The sequence below is a fragment of the Carcharodon carcharias genome, chromosome 10, assembly GCF_017639515.1.
Source record: "Carcharodon carcharias isolate sCarCar2 chromosome 10, sCarCar2.pri, whole genome shotgun sequence".
Taxonomy (NCBI): Eukaryota; Metazoa; Chordata; class Chondrichthyes; order Lamniformes; family Lamnidae; genus Carcharodon; species Carcharodon carcharias.
The window spans coordinates 67,504,276-67,525,040 of NC_054476.1; the positions used below are offsets into that span (position 1 = coordinate 67,504,276).

General features: G+C 42.1%; 1 protein-coding gene across 2 annotated transcripts in view; it reads left to right on the top strand.

Moving 5' to 3' along the window:
• Window positions 1–20,765, top strand: part of zmp:0000001167 (protein phosphatase 1 regulatory subunit 12A) — a 188,428-nt gene that overhangs the window by 50,709 nt on the left and 116,954 nt on the right. For both annotated transcript variants that reach the window (XM_041198067.1, XM_041198068.1), the window contains exons 2-3: window positions 11,122–11,252; window positions 18,653–18,771. In XM_041198067.1, coding sequence (XP_041054001.1) covers window positions 11,122–11,252; window positions 18,653–18,771 — 250 coding nt within the window. The remainder of the gene's footprint in view (window positions 1–11,121; window positions 11,253–18,652; window positions 18,772–20,765) is intronic.

Genomic DNA, 20,765 nt, shown 5'->3' on the forward strand with positions numbered 1-20,765 from the left:
ACCCTATTCCAGGAATTGGATACTTTTATGCCCTCTTATTGCAAAAGATGCTTTTAAGGAAATCAAAATGTGGTGTCCGCTATCAACAAACTGGGGACGAGTGGTTGTTTGTTAACTGAGAAATGGACGCCATAGAATTGAAGAGATGTGGTTTAATGTCAAAACAAGTGAGCAAAGGGATTTTCTTACTGCTCCAGTGACTGATGGAAACCTAGCCAAAAGCATTTGTTATTCTTGATTTAATAGGGCAGAGGGCACTTGTGGGAAAAATACTGGATCCCACGACCCCTCACAGTTCTATATATAATGAATTTGTGATGTTTTTAGTTATTAATGTTGTACAAACTCCTGTCAGCTGCTCTGTGAGGTATATGCCCTGAAGTGTTCCATGCCCCCCTTCATTGATGGTTTGGCCAGAATTATCTCTGTATTGCCATATGCTGTTGACGTACTCTGTGCAAAGAGAAGAGAGAGAGAATGACTGACCTACAGTCTCGGGACAGAGATGTTAACTTGTCCCAGAGCTGCAAACTACACAGTCGTGGGAGGTAAGGCTGTCACCCAATTGTTTGGGACTGAATAGCCTGGCTTTTGAGTTGGTCGTCCATAAATTTCTAAAATTTAACCTGAATAGCAAATTCAATATAAAATACTTCTTTATAATTTTTGTGACTTTTAATTTGGAGGCATTGGCATTTAAGGATTTTGACCTTGATTTTAATCTTCGGATTGGCTGTTTCTTTGAAAAGAAGCTTCTTTGTCTTGTTAGCCAAGGGTATCCAATATATGAAACTCTCCAGTGATGCCTACTTCTCCATGGAGGTCACAGGGCTTAGCTGGTTTCTATTATTGGTGACCTTGCCCATATCCATATGTGAAAAGATTACATGCCATGTGTCTCCTTTGAGATGCTAATATATGTAAGTTGTAGATTGGGCAATGCCAGTCTTCAAATGCTTTTTCTCTTGTAATGGATACACGGGGATCGATGCAGACTTCTGTTCATCTGATAAATATACCATTTACCTGATTTTTCCTGGGTCAGTAGAGTATAACCAGTTTTGGCTTGGTTCTCAAAGGAGTTTTAGCTTCTACTGGTGAAACCATCGGGGGAGAGAGGGCACAGAGACTGCCTGCTGTTGCAGGATGGTGACACTTGTGACAGCTGAGAGGAATGAGGGAGGAAAAAGCTGTCTGGTGTCTCTGACCAATCCCACACAAAATGCTGACAGGGGACTCATGGTTGACTCCATCACTGTGATTGTTTTAAAAGGCCTTGCCTGGCCCTAGCAATGCTGGGCACTACTTGTACATGGGCAAGGCAGAGATCTAACATCGCAATGAGGGAAATTGAGACAAAGACATCATTCCATTATTTTTTTTGTCTCATTTGATTATTCCTTTTTTTGGAGAGTGTTTTTATTGTCCAGTGGACATGATGGTGCAATATCAAAGGCAAGGATGAGGAAAGACCATTTTTCCCATCAAGCTTGCCCTTTTGCTCTAGTTCACTCAGCTTTCAGTGGCATTTTCTGTCCCTCTAATGCTTTCAATTCCTCCACACTACCTGGTAGATCGTTTCAAACATACACTGTATCAACTTTTTTGAGTGAAGATTTTTTTCAAGAACCATTTTGAATTTACTTTTCATTTATGTCTGCACCACCTTCAAGTAATATTCTGGGTTCATTAATAGCTTCCTAACCTCTTTAACCCCCTCCTCTACTTAAGTGCATTCTTTTTAGACCACGAAGTGCGACTTTCTCTAATCTTTCCTCATGGCTCAATATTTTTACACTTAAACTTCCATGTTTGCCTTCAATGTGAACTCATCCAGTTCTGCCTGTGACTGAATTATCTATGGTAGGGTTTGCACCATCTAGCATAACAAGGGCTGATATTATGCACTTGCACCGTCATCTTCAGGACCTTCATTCAACACTGAAACATTTACTCTGCTTGTGCCCCTGCCCCTCCCATCAATGCTGAGCTTCTGGCCCATGCTCTCAGAACATAGGAAATAGGAGCAGGAGTAGGCCATTCAGCCCCTCGAGCCTGCTCCGCCATTCAACTAGATCATGGTTGATCTTTGAACTCAGCACCATTTTCCCGCACTATCCCCATATCCCTTGATATCCTTAATATCTAGAAATCTATCAATCTCGGTCTTGAACACAGTCATAGACTGAGCTGCCACAGCTCTCTAGGGTAGAGAATTCCAAAGATTATCTCCATATGAGTAAAGAAATTTTTCCTCGTAGACTGTGTCCTGTGTTGTAGACCTGCCAGCCAGGGCAAACTTCCTTCCTGCAGCTCCCTGTAAGAATTTTCTACGATTCAATGAGATCACTCTCATTCTTATCAACTCTAGAGAATATATGGCCAATCTCCTCAATCTCTCCTTTTAGGATAATCCTGCCACCCCAGGAATCAGCCTGATGTACCATTGTTGCATTTCCTGTATGGCAAGTATATCCTCTGTTAGGTAAGAATATCAAAACTATTCACATTATTCCAGGTGCCATCTCACCAAGGCCCTGTAGAACTGTGGCAATACTTCCTTACTCCTATCTCAAATCTTCTTGCAATAAAGGCCAACATACATTTGCCTTCCTAATTGCTTGCTGCACCTGCATGTTAGCTTTCAGTGACTCATGAACAAGTGTGCCCTTTGGACATCAATACTTCCCAATCTCTCTGCATTTCTGCTTCTCCGTTATTAGAAGCTGATGATTCAGCTGCTGTTAGCCCTCTGAAATTATTTTTGGCTTTTTGCCTCTCTCTTTCTGTCTTGAAAAGTTCCAAAAAATCATAACTGTGTTCCCTCTCCATTTATCATTCCTTCAGTTTTTGTTGTTGGTCTCCCCCTGATTTGAGTTCTTTGATTGAATTAAGAGGGTTGACAAGGGTAGTGTGGCTGATGTTGTATATATGGACTTTCAAAAGGCGTTTGATTAAGTATCCCATAATAGACTTGTTGAAAACCTTAAAGCCCATAGGATTAAAGGGACAGTGACAGCAATGGATACAAACATGGATAAGAGACAGAAAGCAGAGAGTAGTTTTTAACGGTTGCTTTTCAGATTGGAGGGAAGCATATAATGTTGTGCCTAGGGGTCAGTATTAGACCCACTGTTCTTTTTGATGTACAGCAATGACCTGGACTTGGGTGTAAAGGGCATGATTTCAAAGTTTGTGAATGACACAGAACTTGGGGAAATGAGTAAACATTGAAGAGAATAGTGACAACTTTAGGAGGATATAAACAGACTGGTGGAATGAGCAGACACAGGGCCGATGACGGATGATTATCATGTCTAACCGCCTTGTAGAGAAGGCACAGATTCCAGTTGCGTTAGAGATTTATAGAGGAATCAATTTTTACTCTGATACCCCTTTCTTCAATTATATTTGAACAGCCTCCTCGAGGCTGCCAAGTTTGAAACTCCTACCTGCCCCAACCACAATGTTTCTACAGGCCTTGGCCCAGGATGCGTATGGGCAGCAGCTGGAGATTTAATGCAGAGAACTGTGAAGTAATTCATTTAAATAGGAAGAATAAGGAGAGGCAATAAAAACTAAAAGGTTTGATTTCAACTGGGGTGCAGGAACATAGAGACCTAAGGGTTTATGTATGTAAATCTTTGGAGAAAGCAGCATAAGTTCAGAAGACTTAAAAAGTATACAGAATCCTTGCCTCTATAAACTGAGGCAAAGAGTGCAAAAACAAGCAAGTTATGATAAAAACAAAAAAACTGCGGATGCTGGAAATCCAAAACAAAAACAGAATTACCTGGAAAAACTCAGCAGGTCTGGCAGCATCGGCGGAGAAGAAAAGAGTTGACGTTTCGAGTCCTCATGACCCTTCGACAGAACTTGAGTTCGAGTCCAGGAAAGAGCTGAAATATAAGCTGGTTTAAGGTGTGTGTGTGGGGGGCGGAGAGATAGAGAGACAGAGAGGTGGAGGGGGTTGGTGTGGTTGTAGCGACAAACAAGCAGTGATAGAAGCAGATCATCAAAAGATGTCAACAACAATAGTACAATAGAACACATAGGTGTTAAAGATAAAGTTGGTGATATTATCTAAACGAATGTGCTAATTAAGAATGGATGGTAGGGCACTCAAGGTATAGCTCTAGTGGGTTTTTTTTTATTTTATATAATGGAAATAGATGGGAAAAGGAAAATCTTTATAATTTATTGGGAAAAAAAAAAGAGAAGGGGGAAACAGAAAGGGGGTGGGGATGGGGGAGGGGACCCACGACCTAAAGTTGTTGAATTCAATATTCAGTCCGGAAGGCTGTAAAGTCCCTAGTCGGAAGATGAGGTGTTGTTCCTCCAGTTTGCGTTGGGCTTCACTGGAACAATGCAGCAAGCCAAGGACAGACATGTGGGCAAGAGAGCAGGGTGGAGTGTTAAAATGGCAAGCGACAGGGAGGTTTGGGTCATTCTTGCGGACAGACCGCAGGTGTTCTGCAAAGCGGTCGCCCAGTTTACGTTTGGTCTCTCCAATGTAGAGGAGACCACATTGGGAGCAACGAATGCAGTAGACTAAGTTGGGGGAAATGCAAGTGAAATGCTGCTTCACTTGAAAGGAGTGTTTGGGTCCTTGGACGGTGAGGAGAGAGGAAGTGAAGGGGCAGGTGTTGCATCTTTTGCGTGGGCAAGGGGTTGTGCCAAGGGAGGGGGTTGAGGAGTAGGGGGTGATGGAGGAGTGGACCAGGGTGTCCCGGAGGGAGCGATCCCTACGGAATGCCGATAAGGGGGGTGAAGGGAAGATGTGTTTGGTAGTGGCATCATGCTGGAGTTGGCGGAAATGGCGGAGGATGATCCTTTGAATGCGGAGGCTGGTGGGGTGATAAGTGAGGACAAGGGGGACCCTATCATGTTTCTGGGAGGGAGGAGAAGGAGGGAGGGCGGATGCGCGGGAGATGGGCCGGACACGGTTGAGGGCCCTGTCAACGACCGTGGGTGGAAAACCTCGGTTAAGGAAGAAGGAGGACATGTCAGAGGAACTGTTTTTGAATGTAGCATCATCGGAACAGATGCGACGGAGGCGAAGGAACTGAGAGAATGGGATGGAGTCCTTACAGGAAGTGGGGTGTGAGGAGCTGTAGTCGAGATAGCTGTGGGTGTCGGTGGGTTTGTAATGGATATTGGTGGACAGTCTATCACCAGAGATTGAGACAGAGAGGTCAAGGAAGGGAAGGGAAGTGTCAGAGATGGACCACGTGAAAATGATGGAGGGGTGGAGATTGGAAGCAAAATTAATAAATTTTTCCAAGTCCTGACGAGAGCATGAAGCAGCACCGAAATAATCATCGATGTACCGGAGAAAGAGTTGTGGAAGGGGGCCGGAGTAGGACTGCAACCAGGAATGTTCCACATACCCCATAAAGAGACAGGCATAGCTGGGGCCCATGCGGGTACCCATAGCCACACCTTTTATTTGGAGGAAGTGAGAGGAGTTGAAGGAGAAATTGTTCAGCGTGAGAACAAGTTCAGCCAGACGGAGGAGAGTAGTGGTGGATGGGGATTGTTCGGGCCTCTGTTCGAGGAAGAAGCTAAGGGCCCTCAGACCATCCTGGTGGGGGATGGAGGTGTAGAGGGATTGGACGTCCATGGTGAAGAGGAAGCGGTAGGGGCCAGGGAACTGGAAATTGTTGATGTGACGTAAGGTGTCAGAGGAATCACGGATGTAGGTGGGAAGGGACTGGACAAGGGGAGAGAGAAGGGAGTCAAGATAACGAGAAATGAGTTCTGTGGGGCAGGAGCAAGCTGAGACGATCGGTCTACCGGGGCAGTTCTGTTTGTGGATTTTGGGTAGGAGATAGAAGCGGGCCGTCCGAGGTTGGGCAACTATCAGGTTGGAAGCTGTGGGAGGGAGATCCCCAGAGGAGATGAGGTCAGTGACAGTCCTGGAAACAATGGCTTGATGTTCAGTGGTGGGGTCATGGTCCAGGGAGAGGTAGGAGGAAGTGTCTGCGAGTTGACGCTCAGCCTCCGCGTGGTAGAGGTCAGTGCGCCAGGTTATGATAAACCTTTATAAAACACTGGTTCGACCCCTCGTGGAGCAGTAAGCCTAGTTCTGGGCACTCCACTTTAGGGAGGATGTCTAGGCCTTAGAGAGGGTGCAGAAGAGATTTGCTAGTACTGTACCAGATTTGGAAAGACTGTGAAGATGCTGGAGGTGTTCTCCTTAGAGAAGAGAAGGCTAAGGAGAAGCTAAATAAGGGTGTTCAAATTCATGAAAGGTTTTTTTTTTGATAGAATAAATTAACTGTTTCCAATGACGGAAGCATTGATTACCAGAGAATGCAGGTTTAAGGTAATTGGCAAATGAAACTGAGGTAAGATGAAGGGAACTTTTTCTATGGAGCAAGGTGTTATGATCCGGAAAGCACCAACTGAAAGGGTGGTGGAAGCAAACTTATAATAACTTTCAGAAGATAGCTGGATAAATACTTAAAGGTCTGCATCATTCTATGATTCTATACATTGAAAAGAGAGGCTTTTAGCATGTACAAGGGAAGCAAATCAGCAGAGGCATTAGTGGAGTACAGACAGTGGAGGGTGGAGCTTCAGAAAGCAATTAGGAGAGCAAAGAGGGGATAAGAGAAAGCTCTGGCTGGAAAAAGCAGTGAAAATCCCAAGATATTCTATAAGTATATCAATGGGAAGAGGATAACCAGGGAAAGAGTAGGGCCCATAAGGGACCAAGGGGGCAATCTATGGGTGGAGCCAGAGGACATCGCTAGACTGTCGAATGAATACTTCACGTCCATCTTCACTCAAGAAAATGAGGATGAAGGTATCGAACTTGGAGAGAGACTGCAAGGTTCTTAAGCAAATTGATATAGGGAGTGACAAGGTTTTGGAAGTGTTGGCAGGCTTAAAAGTGGACAAATTTCCAGGTCCGGATGATTTGTGTCCCAGACTGCTGAGGGAGGCAAGGGAGGAGATCGCAGAGGCTCTGATCCAAATTTTTAATTCCTCTCTGGCCACGGGGGAGGTGCTAGAGGACTGGAGGACAGCTAATGTGGTTCCGCTATTTAAGAAGGGTTGTAGAGAAAAACCAGGGAACTACAGGCCAGTGAGTTTCACGTCAGTGGTAGGGAAACTATTGGAGGAAGTTCTGAAGGAGAGAATCTATCTCCACTTGGAGAGGCAAGGTTTGATCAGGGATAGTCAGCATGGCTTTGTCAGAGGTAGGTCATGCCCAACAAATTTGATTGAATTTTTTGAGGAGGTGACCAGCTGTGTAGATGAGGGTAGTGCAATTGATGGAATTTATATGGATTTCAGCAAAGCCTTTGACAAGGTCCCACATGGGAGACTTATAAAGAAGGCAAAGGCACAAAGGGGTACAGAGTAAGTTGATAAGGTGGATTCAAAATTGGTTTACTTGTAGGAGGCAGAGGGTGATGACAGAAGGATGCTTTAGTGACTGGAAGCCAGTGTCCAGTGGCGTACCACAGGGATCTGTGCTCGGTCCCCTATTATTTTTCACTTATATAAACGACATAGATGACTATGTTGGGGGTAGGATTAGTAAGTTTGTGGATGACACAAAGATTGGCCGGGTGGATAACAGTGAGGTTGAGTGTCTTGTGCTACAGGCAGATATAGACGGGATGGTCAAATGGGCAGATAAGTGGCAGATGGAATTTAACCCTGAAAAATATGAGGTGATACACTTTGGAAGGAGTAATTTGACAAGGAAGTATTCAATGAACGTCATGGCACTAGGAAGTTCTGAGGAGCAAAGGGATCTTGGCGTGTCTGTCCATAGATCTCTGAAGGCTGAGGGGCATGTTAGTGGGGTGGTGAAAAAGGCATATGGGACACTTGCCTTTATCAGTCGAGGCATAGATTACAAAAGTAGGGAGATCACGTTGGAGTTGTATAGAACCTTGGTGAGGCCACAGCTGGAGTACTGTGTGCAGTTCTGGTCGCCACATTTTAGGAAGGATGTGATTGCACTGGAGGGGGTGCAGAGGAGATTCACCAGGATGTTGCCTGGAATGAAACATTTAAGTTATGAAGAGAGGTTGGATAGACTTGGGTTGTTTTCGTTGGAGCAGAGAAGACTGAGGGTGTACAAGATTATGAGGGGCATGTACAGGGTGGATAGGGAGCAGCTGTTCCCCTTAGTTGAAGGGTCAGTCACAAGGGGACATAGGTTCAAGGTGAGGGGCAGGAGGTTTAGGGGGGATGTAAGGAAAAACTTTTTTACCCAGAGGGTGGTGAAGGTCTGGAATGCACTGCCTGGGAGGGTGGTGGAGGCGGGTTGCCTCACATCCTTTAAAAAGTACCTGGATGAGCACTTGGCACATCATAACATTCAAGGCTATGGGCCAAGTGCTGGTAAATGGGATTAGGTAGGTAGGTCAGGTGTTTCTCACATGTCAGTGCAGACTTGATGGGCCAAAGGGCCTCTACTGCACTGTGATTCTGTGATATAAATGAAAATTGTTTAAACCACTGAACCCCCTGTGATGTGAACACAGCCCTGGTGCTACGGGTAACCAAGTAGCCTACAATACATAGGACTCTCTCCAGTGTTCTGTAAGGATGGGTTGGGATACGTACTCCTACAGTTAAGTGACATGACATTTATATCCCAGTGAATGACCCTGCCTTCCAGGTAGTGGGAGAGCAAAGTAGGAAAATTAAATCAAAAAAGATTTTAGATCTTAAGAAATAGGAGCTGGAATAAGCCATATGGCCCCCTGAGCTTGCTCCTTCATTTAATAAGATCTTGGTTAATCTTCTACTTCAGTTCTACTTTCCTGTCCTGTTCCTTTATCCCTCAAATCCTTTAGTTTCCAAGAATCTATCAATCTCAGCCTTGAATGTACAAATTGGCTGAGCATTCACGGCATTGTAGGGTAGTGAATTCCAAAGCTTAACAAATCTCTGAGGTAAGAAACTTCTCCTTATCTCAGACCAAAATGGCCGACCCCCGATTCTGAGACTATGATCACTAGTCCTAGAATCTCTAACGAGGGGAAACAGCCTCTTAACATCGACCCACTTAAGATCTTTAAGAATTTTATACATTTTTGTGAGGTCGCCTCTTCTAAACTCCAGGGAATATAGGCCCATACTGCTCAAGTCCTCCTCATAGGACAACCCTCTAGTCCAAGGAATGAATCTAATGATTCTTTGATTTCCCTCTAAGGCAAGTATATCCTCCCTTAGGTAAGAAGACCAAAACTGTGTGCAGTACTCCAGTGTGATCTCACCAAAGCCCTACCAGCAAACTTTCCTCACCTTTGTATTCATACTCCCCAGCAAAAAAGGCTAACATATCGTTTGCTTTCCTAATTGCTTGCTGTACCTGTATATTAACTTTGTGATGCCAACTAGTAAAATCAGCTTTAAACCCCACAAAGCCCTCTCTCTTTCATTTGGACAGACCCATACTGCTGAACTCATATTGCTAATTCCAGCTGCAGGGAGCCAGCTCTTTTTGTAATGCTGTTGATACCATTGCCTCTCTTTCAGTAAGGATGCTGGTACTGTTTCCTCCAGCCCTGCTCCCTATCCGTGCTCAAATGGCAGACAAACAAAGGCACACTCAGCCACTTTAAGAAAATGGAATTGCTGTGATTTTTCCAGATGCTTATTTATTTTGGGGATCTTGTTCAGATGGAGCTCCCTGATAGAAGGGGATTTATGTTGTTTGCTTTGGTGATTGTCTTGGTTACTGCTCATAATTTGTGAACTTCCTTGTTGCTTTTACAGTTCAACAAGAGTATCTCTGACTCAGCCCTCTCCTTCTCCACTCCAGCATGTTTCCCTTTGCCACAACGTTCCTCCATTATGTTATGCAATCATGCTCCTCATCATTTTAAAGGACTTTTCCCCTAAGGGTTCAGATACCTTTCAAAAGATGTGACCAGCGGTGTAATGTTGAGTTGTGCAAAGAAGTCAGGGCCCAGATTTCCCCTTATACTAGAATTATATGTGAAGATTATCAGCGTGTGTGTGGTACAGGGGCGTGCCTCTGTCAATGAAGTTTTTTAATAGCAAGAGTCAGCACCTGAGCAGAGTGAGCGGTAAGGGAGAAAGTAAGAGTCAATTTTTGTACGTATACAATATAACAGAAACCTTGTGACTGCAGCATTACCCTTCTGAATCACTATTTTGGGTCAATTTTATATCAGGATTTATAATGAAATTAATATATGTAAATTGTTTGTCGGGCTGTAATTGTAGGCTTCTGGCTGCTAAGTGATGGTGTTACCCTATACCTTGCAGAAATAGGGTTGCTAACTCTGGTTAAATGTATTAATATGTTCCTGGAGGATGCATCACAAGATGACCTGCCTTCAGCTGCTTCCCCATACTTCCATAGTTGGTAAAACTGAATGCCACTTTTAAAATTTTATTTTGAATCTCCATATATTCCCAGCTCTACTTATCCCTGATCCCAATTCCAAATGTGTCCTGCCTAAATTTAAACTGCAAGTGGGGCTCTGGCCCTATTCTGCTACCCTTCTGGCATTCGTCTCCTGAGTGCTGCTGCTGGCAACTTGGGTTAACATATGTGTGGTCCATGCATGCACAGCAGAGTGGCTGTTGTGCCTTACGACCAAACTGTGCTGTCTCAGCCCTGCTGGTCTCCCTACTATTAGGAACTCATCACTTCATTGCAGGTTGTGAGGTTGAGGGAACTGGGACCAATGAAAATCTCCTGGAAACTCTGAGGCCTGAGAGAGCAACAAGGAGAGGGAGGTAAAGAAACATACACAGAGGGCCTGAGAAAGACCAAAACACACTGGGGGTGGGACAAAGAGAGAAATACAAATTGGGGAGAGAGAGAAAAACATTAACCCTATTTCTCTCTCCACAGATTTAGCCTGACCTGCTAAGTATTTCCAGCATTTTCTGTTTTATTTTTCATATTGAGTCTTCCATATCATGCACACTTCCCTATTGTACAACTTGTCATGTATCCTTTGAATCAAAATGAGCATGTTGCGGGAGATTTTTGAGTAACTAATTTTAATAGCCTGACTGATTCTGTGGATACAGTAAAAGAGTGGCTGATGGTAAGGTGTAGGGGAGCAGCAACAAGAGACAATTTGCTGATTGTTGTCTTCTCTCTGACAGGCCTGCATCGACGAAAATCTGGACATGGTCACTTTTCTGCTGGAGCATGGAGCTAATGTTAATCAGCCTGACAATGAAGGCTGGACAGCGTTACATGCAGCAGCTTCCTGTGGTTTCATGGAGATTGCAGAGTGAGTGTCGATACAGCAAGTGAAACTAATTCATCCTCATTGCTACATCCTCAGGGGCAATTGAGCACCTTTCCAGAATAAGCATTCATTTAACCTCATGTCTCGCAGTATTCTTGGTTGATATACCCCAAGATCAAATAAGCAATAGTTGACCAGGAGCTTCATAAAAACCTGACTACTCCAAAAAAGAAATTGTACTGGAAGTTAAATGGGACTACAGACTTGTAGTTTAAGCTGCAGATGTCCCAATATTCCTTCACTTGTATTGTAAGCATAAAAAGAAACAGCAGTATTGTACACAGACGCTAGAAAGAATTTTGAAGATTCAAGGCACATAGTTAATTTTCTCAGATTGTCTGGAGACAGAACTCTCAGTAAAAGAAAAATGACTTATGACACTCTTTGATGCATTTCCAGTATCTTGAAATCTGCAATGAATATTGATTGCAATTTTTATTTTAGCTAAGCAAAAAGGAACTTAATCAATTCTATTAAAAACGACTGTCATTAGGGAAACTATTAAATATAAAACATATTTATTTCTATTTGCTCTCAGTTCATCTGTTTTGCTTTGAATTTAAATTTAGCTACTTTACACAGAAAGGTTAAGTGAACATATGCTCAAGGGGACAGTGGAGGTGAACAGTTCCTCCAGGAATAGTGGATATCTACTTTAAACAGAAAAGGGCTATTGACTGGCATCTGTGTCTCCCCTCTCAGGGCTGCTTTGAGTCTCATACCCAAGTTTTTGTCCTGAAAATTAAAGCAATTGAACATTGCTTCTAGCCACACCTGCAGATACCTGAGAATTCAGTTTATAGCAGCAATAGAACATGAGTTGGGTCAGGCCACTGCATGATAGTGTTGTCTGGGCATATGGATGTGTCCACCAATGCAATTTGGCATGTATCACTGGCTCTTTACCCTGTAGACAACAATAACGAGAATGCTTGCCCATACTTCCTAGGCTAGGAAGCAGGAATGTGTAGAACTGGAAGAGATCACTGTACACCATCTACAGTTCCCAAGTTTGAAAATACCCATTGCTATTTCATCTCTTATCCTCTTGGTCACTTCATCTGCCAAAAGTCTCTCCCACTCCCTCTTCAATCTGCCCACACTGTACACCTCCACTGTCCCCTTGAGTGTACATTCACTTAACCCTCAGTGTAAAGCAACTAAATTTAAATTTGAAGCAAAACAGATGAACTGAGCGCAAATAGAAATAAATAAGTACAATGTGAGCCATTACAGAAACATGGCTGCAGGATGACATAGATTGGGACCTGAATATTGAAGAGTATGTGACTTTTAGGAAGGACAGGAAGCTAGGAAAAAGTGGAGGAGTGGCTCTGCTAATTAATGATGGTATTAGCACATTAGAGAGGGATGACCTAAGCTCATGAAACCAGGATGTAGAAGCGATGTGGGTTGAAATGATAAAGGCAAGTAGTCACTTGTGGGAGTGGTGTAAAGGCTTCTTAATTGTAATTACATGGTAGGACAGAGTATAGAGCAAGAGATAATGGGAGCTTGTCAGAAAGGTACAGCGATAATCGTGGGGGATTTTAATCTACATATAGACTGGAAAAATCAGATGGGCAAAGGTAGCCTAGATGAGAAGTTCAGAGAATATTTTCAAGTTAGTTTCTTAGAACAGCATATATTGGAGCCAACCAGAGTGCAGGCTATACTAGACCTGGTGTTGTACAATGAGATAGGATTAATTGATAACACCATAGTGAAGGCACCCTTGGGTAGCAGTGATCATAATTTGATTGAATTTTACATTCAGTTTGAGGGAGAGAAGAGTAGGTCCAAGACTACTATTTTAAACTAAAATAGGGCATGTGGGAATGAAAGCAGAGCTAGCTAAAAGTGAACTGGCAAATTAGGTTAAGGGATAGGTCAATAGAAATGCAGTGGCAGACATTTAAAGGGATATTTCAGAATATACCGTATAGATACCTGCCAACGAGAGAGAAAAATTACAAGGGAAGGACCCACCATCTGTGGTTAGTTTAAAAAGTTAAAGGCTTTACCAAACTTAAAGAAAAAGCATATAATTGTGCAAAGATGGGTGGGCGGTCAGAAGATTGGACAGAATATAAAGAAAGCAAAGAATGATTTTAAAAAATTACTAAGGGGGGGAAAAATTAGAATATGGGAGAAATATAAAGGCGGATAGTAAGAGTTTCTATAGGTACTAAAATAAGAAAAGAGTTAACAAAGTGAGCCTTGGTCCTATAGAAAGTGAGTCTGGGGAATTAATAATGGAAAATAAGTAGATGGCAGATGAATTAGACAGGTATTTTGCATTGGTCTTCACTATAGAGGATACAAGTAACTCCCAGAAATAGCTGTAAATCAGGAATTGGAAGGGAGGGAGGAACTCCAGAAAATTGAAATCACGAGGGAAGTGGTACTTGGCATATTGTTGGAGCTGTGGGTTGACAAATTCCAGGTTCTGATAGACTTCATCCTAGGGTCTTAAAAGAAGTGGCTAGTGAGGTAGTTGATAAGTTGGTTATAATTTTCCAAAATTCTCTAGGTTCGTGGAAGGTGCCAGTAGGTTGGAAAATAGCAAATGTAACTCCTTTATTCAAAAAGGAAGGGAGACAGAAAGCAAGAAACTCTACAGGCCAGTTAGCTTAACATCTATCATAGGGAAAATGTTGAAAGTTATTATTAACGATGTTGTAGCAGGGCACTTATTCAAGGCAATCAGGCAGAGTCAACATGGTTTTGTAAAAGGGAAATCATGTTTAACAAATTTATTGGTGTTTCTTGAAGGAGTCACATGTGCTGTGGATAAAGAGGAACTGGTGGCTGCACTGTACTTAGATATCCAGAAGGCATTTGATAAGGTATCACATCAACGGTTATTGTGGAAAATAAAAGCTTGTGGTATAGGGGGTAACATATTGACATGGACAGAAGATTGGCTAGCTAACAGGAAACAGAAGGTAAGCATGAATGGGTCCTTTTCTGGTTGGCGGGATGTAATGAATTTTGTGCCACAGGGATCAGTGCTGGGGCCTCAACTTTTTACAATTTATATAAATGATTTGGATGAAGGAACTGAAGGAATAGTTGCTAAATTAGCTGATGATACAAAGATAGGAAAGCAAGTTGTGACGAGGACATAAAGAGGCTACAAAGAGACATAGACAGGTTAAGTGAGTGGGCAAAGATCTGGTGAATGGAGTATAATGTGAGAAAATGTGAAATTGTTCATTTTGGCTGAAAGAATAAAAGAGAAGCTTATTATCTAAATGGTGAGAGATTGCAGAGCTCTGAGATTCAGAGGGATCTGTGTGTTCTAATGCATGAATCACAAAAGGTTAGTATACAGGTACAACAATTAATTAGGAAAGCTAATAGAATGTTATCATTTATTGTGAGGGAAATAGAATATAAAAGTAGGGAGGTTATGCTTCTGTTGTATAGGACGCAGGTGAACCACATCAGGAGTACTGTATACAATCCTGCCCTTCTTATTTAAGGAAGGATGACTAGGCTTGTATCCGCTGGAATTTAGAAGAGTAAGAGGCCACTTTATTGAAACCTTTAAAATCCTAAAGGGTCTTGACAGGGTGGATATGGAGATGATGTTTCCTCTTGTGGGAGAATCTAGAACTAGGAGTCACTGTTTAAAAATAAAGCGTTGCCCCCCATTTAAGACAGAGATGAGTAGAACTTTTTTCTGAGGATATTGAATCTTTGGAACTCCTTTCCTCAAATGGCTATGGAGCAGAATCTTTGAATGTTTTCAAGGTAAAGCTAGTGTAATCCTCTTAACCAAGGGGTCTCACTACCCTCTAAGGTCCTCAACCCCTACTTCATATCAATAACACGAAACAAACTATGGCTAAAATGTTCGCATTATATGGAAAACCTTTACTCACCCACTAAGCAATAGTATAAAGTACAACGCAAGTTGCTTCGTAAGACCTGCGTGCAGGAGCTCATTCCCAGGTGGACGGTATGCTGAGCGAATTCCTCCATACATCTGACCGTATCACATTTCCTGGTTGCAGCCCCAATGTCCTTGGGAGCAGTGGCTTTACGCCCCTTTCTGACACTGATCTCTCGGCATATAAGGTAAAGTCTTAAATGAGTCATCTGATTGGGTTATCAATCCCACTCTGGCCATGCAAAGACAACCTGTAACAAAAACAAAAATAGCTGGAAAAACTCAGCAGGTCTGACAGCATCTGTGGAGAGGAATACAGTTAACGTTTCGAGTCTGTATGACTCTTCATCAGAACTAAGGAAATATAGAAATGTGGTGAAATATAAACTGGTTGATGGGGGTGGGACAGGTAGAGCTGGATAGAGGGCCAGTGATAGGTGGAGGCAAAGAAGAGATTGCTAAAGATGTCATAGACAAAAGGACAAAGGGGTGTTGACGGTGGTGATATTATCTAAGGAATGTGCTAAAGGTGACATTAAGGGTAGAAAGCAGGATGAGCAAGTGACAGATAACTCAAGTGGGGGTGGGGGAAAGGGATCGAAATGGGCTAAAAGGTGGAGATAAAATAATAGATCAAAATAAATTTAAAAATAGGTGGGAAAAGAAAAATATATTTTAAAAAATTATAAATTATTGTGGTCATTTCCTGTTCTCATCTGGGAGTGTCTCCAGGTAACTCCCAGCAATGGATATAATTTCTGTACCTTGGTAAGGCAGGAAGAAAGCCATTCACACATACCCAGGAGACCATTGTCTAGGTCAGTTTCTGTGATCAGGGTTCTGGGGTTAGCACTGCCCCAGTGGCATGTCCTGGTACGTCTGTGTCTGTGTATCCTTGTCCAGTCTTTATTTTTGAAAAAGTTTTATCTAAGCCTCAGAGTTGATGTCTTCAGTCAAAAATCTCCCTTCATCCGATGCCTTCTGCATTCCATATTCCTACCACCCAGTTCTGAGCTCAGGACGTTGGTCCACCTCATAACTGATTACATTTTGACACAAGTATAAAGGTAATACATATTAAAAAGAAACAAAGGGAGGCCTTACAGCATCACAGAAATACACAAAATATCAAAATGCCTTACACTAGATAGATTCCTGATGGACAAGGGGGTGAAAGGTTATCACGGGTAGGCGGGAGGTTACATTCAGATCAACCATGATATTATTGAACAGTAGAGCATACTCGAGGGGCCGAGTGGCCTACTTCAGCTCCTAACTTGTACGTTCATGAATTAACTAATCCACCTCTTGAGTTACTTTTAGATTTTGTGGTTTTGCCAAATTTTATTCAGAATCAGCTTATATATATCTATTAGAATCTAAATACCTATATGAAGTCTGATCTGAGCCATCATACCTCAACACTTTGAGAGAATGGTTAGCAAAGCATATGGGATCTTGGGCTTCATAAATTAAGCTATTGAGAAGAAAAGCAGGGAAATTGTGCCAAACCTGTATAAAGCACTGATTAGTTCAGAATGAGAAGTTTAGGAAGGATACAATATGACACTTTAGGAAGGATATGATGGTCTTGAGAGGATGTAGAGGAGATTTACCAGAAGAGTGGGGATTTTAGCTATAAGGTTAGGTTGGAGAAATTGGCCTCCTTCTGTGCCGTAATGGCTCAATGACTCTCTGACACCTCTTCACCAGTGTAAAAAGTTTGTAGTTTGCTTTGCTTTACTTGATAGTGTAGGTGACTAATTTATTTAATTTCCCATCTTGGCACCGTTTCCAATGCCAGGATCTCCCACTGAGCAAGTGTTTAGAATTTCCACAGTGCTCCAGATGGTCAGACCAAAGTAATCAACATTTCCTGCGACTTACTGCCCACAGCTTTGGTTTAATTTAATACTTCCATTGTTCATTCCTCTTTTTCAGTCTTATTACTTTTGCACTTATCTATTTTAACATCCCCTGAATGCTGGGTCTGTTATCTTCTCAAAGGGCAATTAGATTTGTCATGTCCTTGTTCTTCCGAAGCTGCCCTCCCTTATTGGACCATATTTCTTTAGGTGCTTTAATTTCCCCTTTTATGAAATTATTTGATATTTGCCTTTTACAGTTGTCTAGTTCACTAGCCTGTAGGTTGGGTGGTGATCTTCTTGCTTCTTTTTATAAATTGCTGTTATATTCACACTGCTCTAACCCTTGGGCATTGCTGCATTGTGGTGGCTTTCTAATTGTAACCTCTTGTCCTATGTTGAAGTTACAAATTTTTCTAAGATTGTTATGTTTTGGACTATATTTTTAACTAAGGCTAAAATGAAGGGAGTCATGTGACCTTGCCTGCAGTCTGCCTGACAGGCCTGGGTGACGTGGCTGTTAATGATTAAAAGGAGGCTCAGATTGTTTTGATGGGAAGAAGGTGCAAGATGTTCACATTTGGAGACAATGGCTGCAGCATCTAGTCTCCAAAGTCCCAGGAAGGTGTTGAGAAAGTTAGGTTGTAAACAATTATGCTTTAAACTGTCCACTTAGTTCCAAGATAAAAGAGAGTTGGTCTCTAAAGGATATCTAATTAACATTTCTACCTGGATACAAGGCTTATGTAATTCATATTGCAATGGAGATGAGCTTTGAGAGGGGAATGTTTCTCAGGTATTCCTGAAACTCTCAGACACAGCTAGTCTGCCAAGATCTGGGAGAAAGAGAGAGCAGTTGGAGGCTGAAAGTTTATATGGTTCACCGCACAGGAATGTGAATGGGAACTTGTACCTGGATTGAAAAGACAAAATTCATGAGGATTTAACCAAGACTAGAAGATTCACCTAGCTAACTATTGAGAGCAATCACCAGGAAAAAACCCTCATCATGAAAGGCAGTTCTGGGGTTAAACATTTCCAGGCTGGGAAAGGGAAAGACCCCACATAAACCCTCAGGAATGAAGAATCGCTTTGGATTGGGTTTGGGAAAATTCAGTGGCTACTTAAAAGATAACGTAAAGTATAACCATGAAGTGTTCTCTTCAGTTGTGTTAAAAGTCAAAGGGGGAGTTTGGTGTTGTAGTTTAAAGTATAAGTTGCCTTCAAAAGTATTTTTTGGCATAGTACTTTTAGCTTGTTTGTTACAGTAAAAGCCTTTAAATGTGAAATCTTTATGGTGTCATCCATATTAACTGGAAGTTTGAATTTCTTTTTAAAAAGTTGACGGCCTCTACAGAGACTGTGATGTCAATTACTTGGCAATCAAATCTCTTGTTAAGCCTAAGACCTAACTAAACCTTTTCTCCTTTCCAGTTGCTGAGCATCATCAAACAGCAGCTTAACTAAGTCCTCAGAAAGCTGGTCAGTTACCAGTTAGTGATGTGACTGAACTCACTCAAGGTTTAGTTCAAGCCAGTCCTGTGAAATGCTCAAAGTTTAGGCAGGAGGATAGCTGATAACCGGTTGATTCTAAATGTGCCTGCTTGCTCCTTGTTTAGGTATCTAATTAAACAGCGGGCGAATGTTGCAGCTGTGAACAGTGAGGGGGAGCTGCCTATTGACATTGCCCAGGGTGAAGCTATGGAGAAGCTGCTGAAAGAGGTCATTAAAAAGCAAGGTAAGAACTCTGACTAATCTGACAACTCTGTTGTGAGAAGTTATCACTTCACAATTTAAAGTATTTAAAAAGATCTATCTAAATGAACTTGGAAGTACACATTCCCAATTAGAGGGCAATAGATGACTTTCAAATTGGTTGGTGTAAAGTAACAAACATTCTTCAGAGTCATGGAAGCGAAGAATGGTGTAGTGTGTTATAGTGATAATTTCAAACATTAAGAATCATTCAGAAGTAAGTGTTGATTGATTGTGTGCATAAAATAGGAAAAGAAACCGATCCCACCAGGACATTGATAGCCAATGTGGAAAATGGCAGCCATCTTTCTTTTCTACTAACTTATTGTCATTGCTGTGTTTCTTTAATCAATTTTCTCCTTTTACCTCTTGAAAGCACTGATCACTGCTGTTTGTGGTTATATGATGGCAAGTGTCCTTTCGTAACTTGACCAAGTGACCATTCCCAATTTGTGACTTGGAGAGTGAGTATTTGTGAGGCTTCAGTTGTACGAGGGCATCACCAAGTCTTATCCAGTCCTTGCTCAAATTGGCAGTTAAGCAGTTTTTCCCTTCTCAAGTCAAGGTTGTTGAGTCCTTTGTATCATCCCTATAACATAGCCCAGATCAGGTAACTCGACATGAGCTCAGGATTGAAACTGGAACCTTCTTTGAGTGGCTGAGTCAAATAGACCAATGTGTATACCAGCTGAGGTCTTGGGCAAGCAGTCAACTGACATGAATCCAAATGCTCGTTGCTTTTGCATTCAGTAAATGTTCCAAGGCCGCACCATGTTCTCCTCGATACACCCTGATGGTCCTCATCTGAAAAATCACAAATCCAGGCAGCATCTTCAGTAAAACGAGTCTTGCATAAGTCGACTCTCAATTTCTCATTCATGGTGACTGGATACCTCTGACTTGGGGGGCAGCTGCACACAAAATGAAAGAAAGAAAGAAAAAAGCTTGCATTAATATAAATCTTTACTCGGTCTCTCTGTGCCTTTTCCAAGTGTTTTATATACAGTGAATTAATGTGAACTGCAGTTGAATGTTTTGGTAGCTAAAATAGTGACTTGAGAATTTCTAACTGTATTCATTTCTGGTGGTTCAGGCACAGATTTTGACTGAGCCATGAGTGTCTCAACAACAAGCATCAAGGTGTAGATAACTTCTGTGTCACTGTTCCTTTGCACCTAATGCCCATTATCCAGACTTAAAGTTAATCCTTGCTGGCTTCCTCACATAATATTGTAAATTAAAATTTTTAACTAATGAGTCTGGCTATTTTGTCTTTTCTCTACAGCTGGCTAAGTATGGTGGAAATATTAATTGCCCCTCTTAACAATTTGTTTTGTATAACTCCTGCTAGCAGTTCTGAAGAGCTGTACCCTTTTACCTGTAGGAGATATGTAAGGAGACCTAAGTATGGATCATCACTTTTGCTGAGCAGGTTATCAGTATTCCTCCAGCTCACTATTCACACTACGGGTACTCTGAGCAAATCTAATTATGCAAATATTCATTTCAGATGTTCCGTTATGTTTTTATGACATGGTCTGTGTCAGTTGTACCACCTGTGTGAAATGTTTCAGACTAGTCTAACGTTGAAAAATATGGGTAAGTGTTAGCTTTCCATCTTAATGGATTTGACCAACTTTTAGGCAGAGCAAATGGTTCCATCAACAGGATTTGTTCTGTTTTCAAACCAGATCTGAGCAACAATGGCATCACATTTCCTTCAGCTAGGCCACCATATGGCCTGTTGAGCACATTCATTCCCTGATGTGTTGATATCCAATGTACATTTTCCACCCCGATTCTGGATGGCAAAGTTGAAAGAGTAGACTATTCGTCTTGAGAGCAATTCATTTTGCACCAAAAATTCACATTTTGCAGTCCAGTATGATTGCAGCCTGGCCAGATTTCCATGCTGCCTTCAGTAATAAGACTGTACTTCTTGTTGTAGTTGAATGTTCCCTGTCAGTGATTTTCACT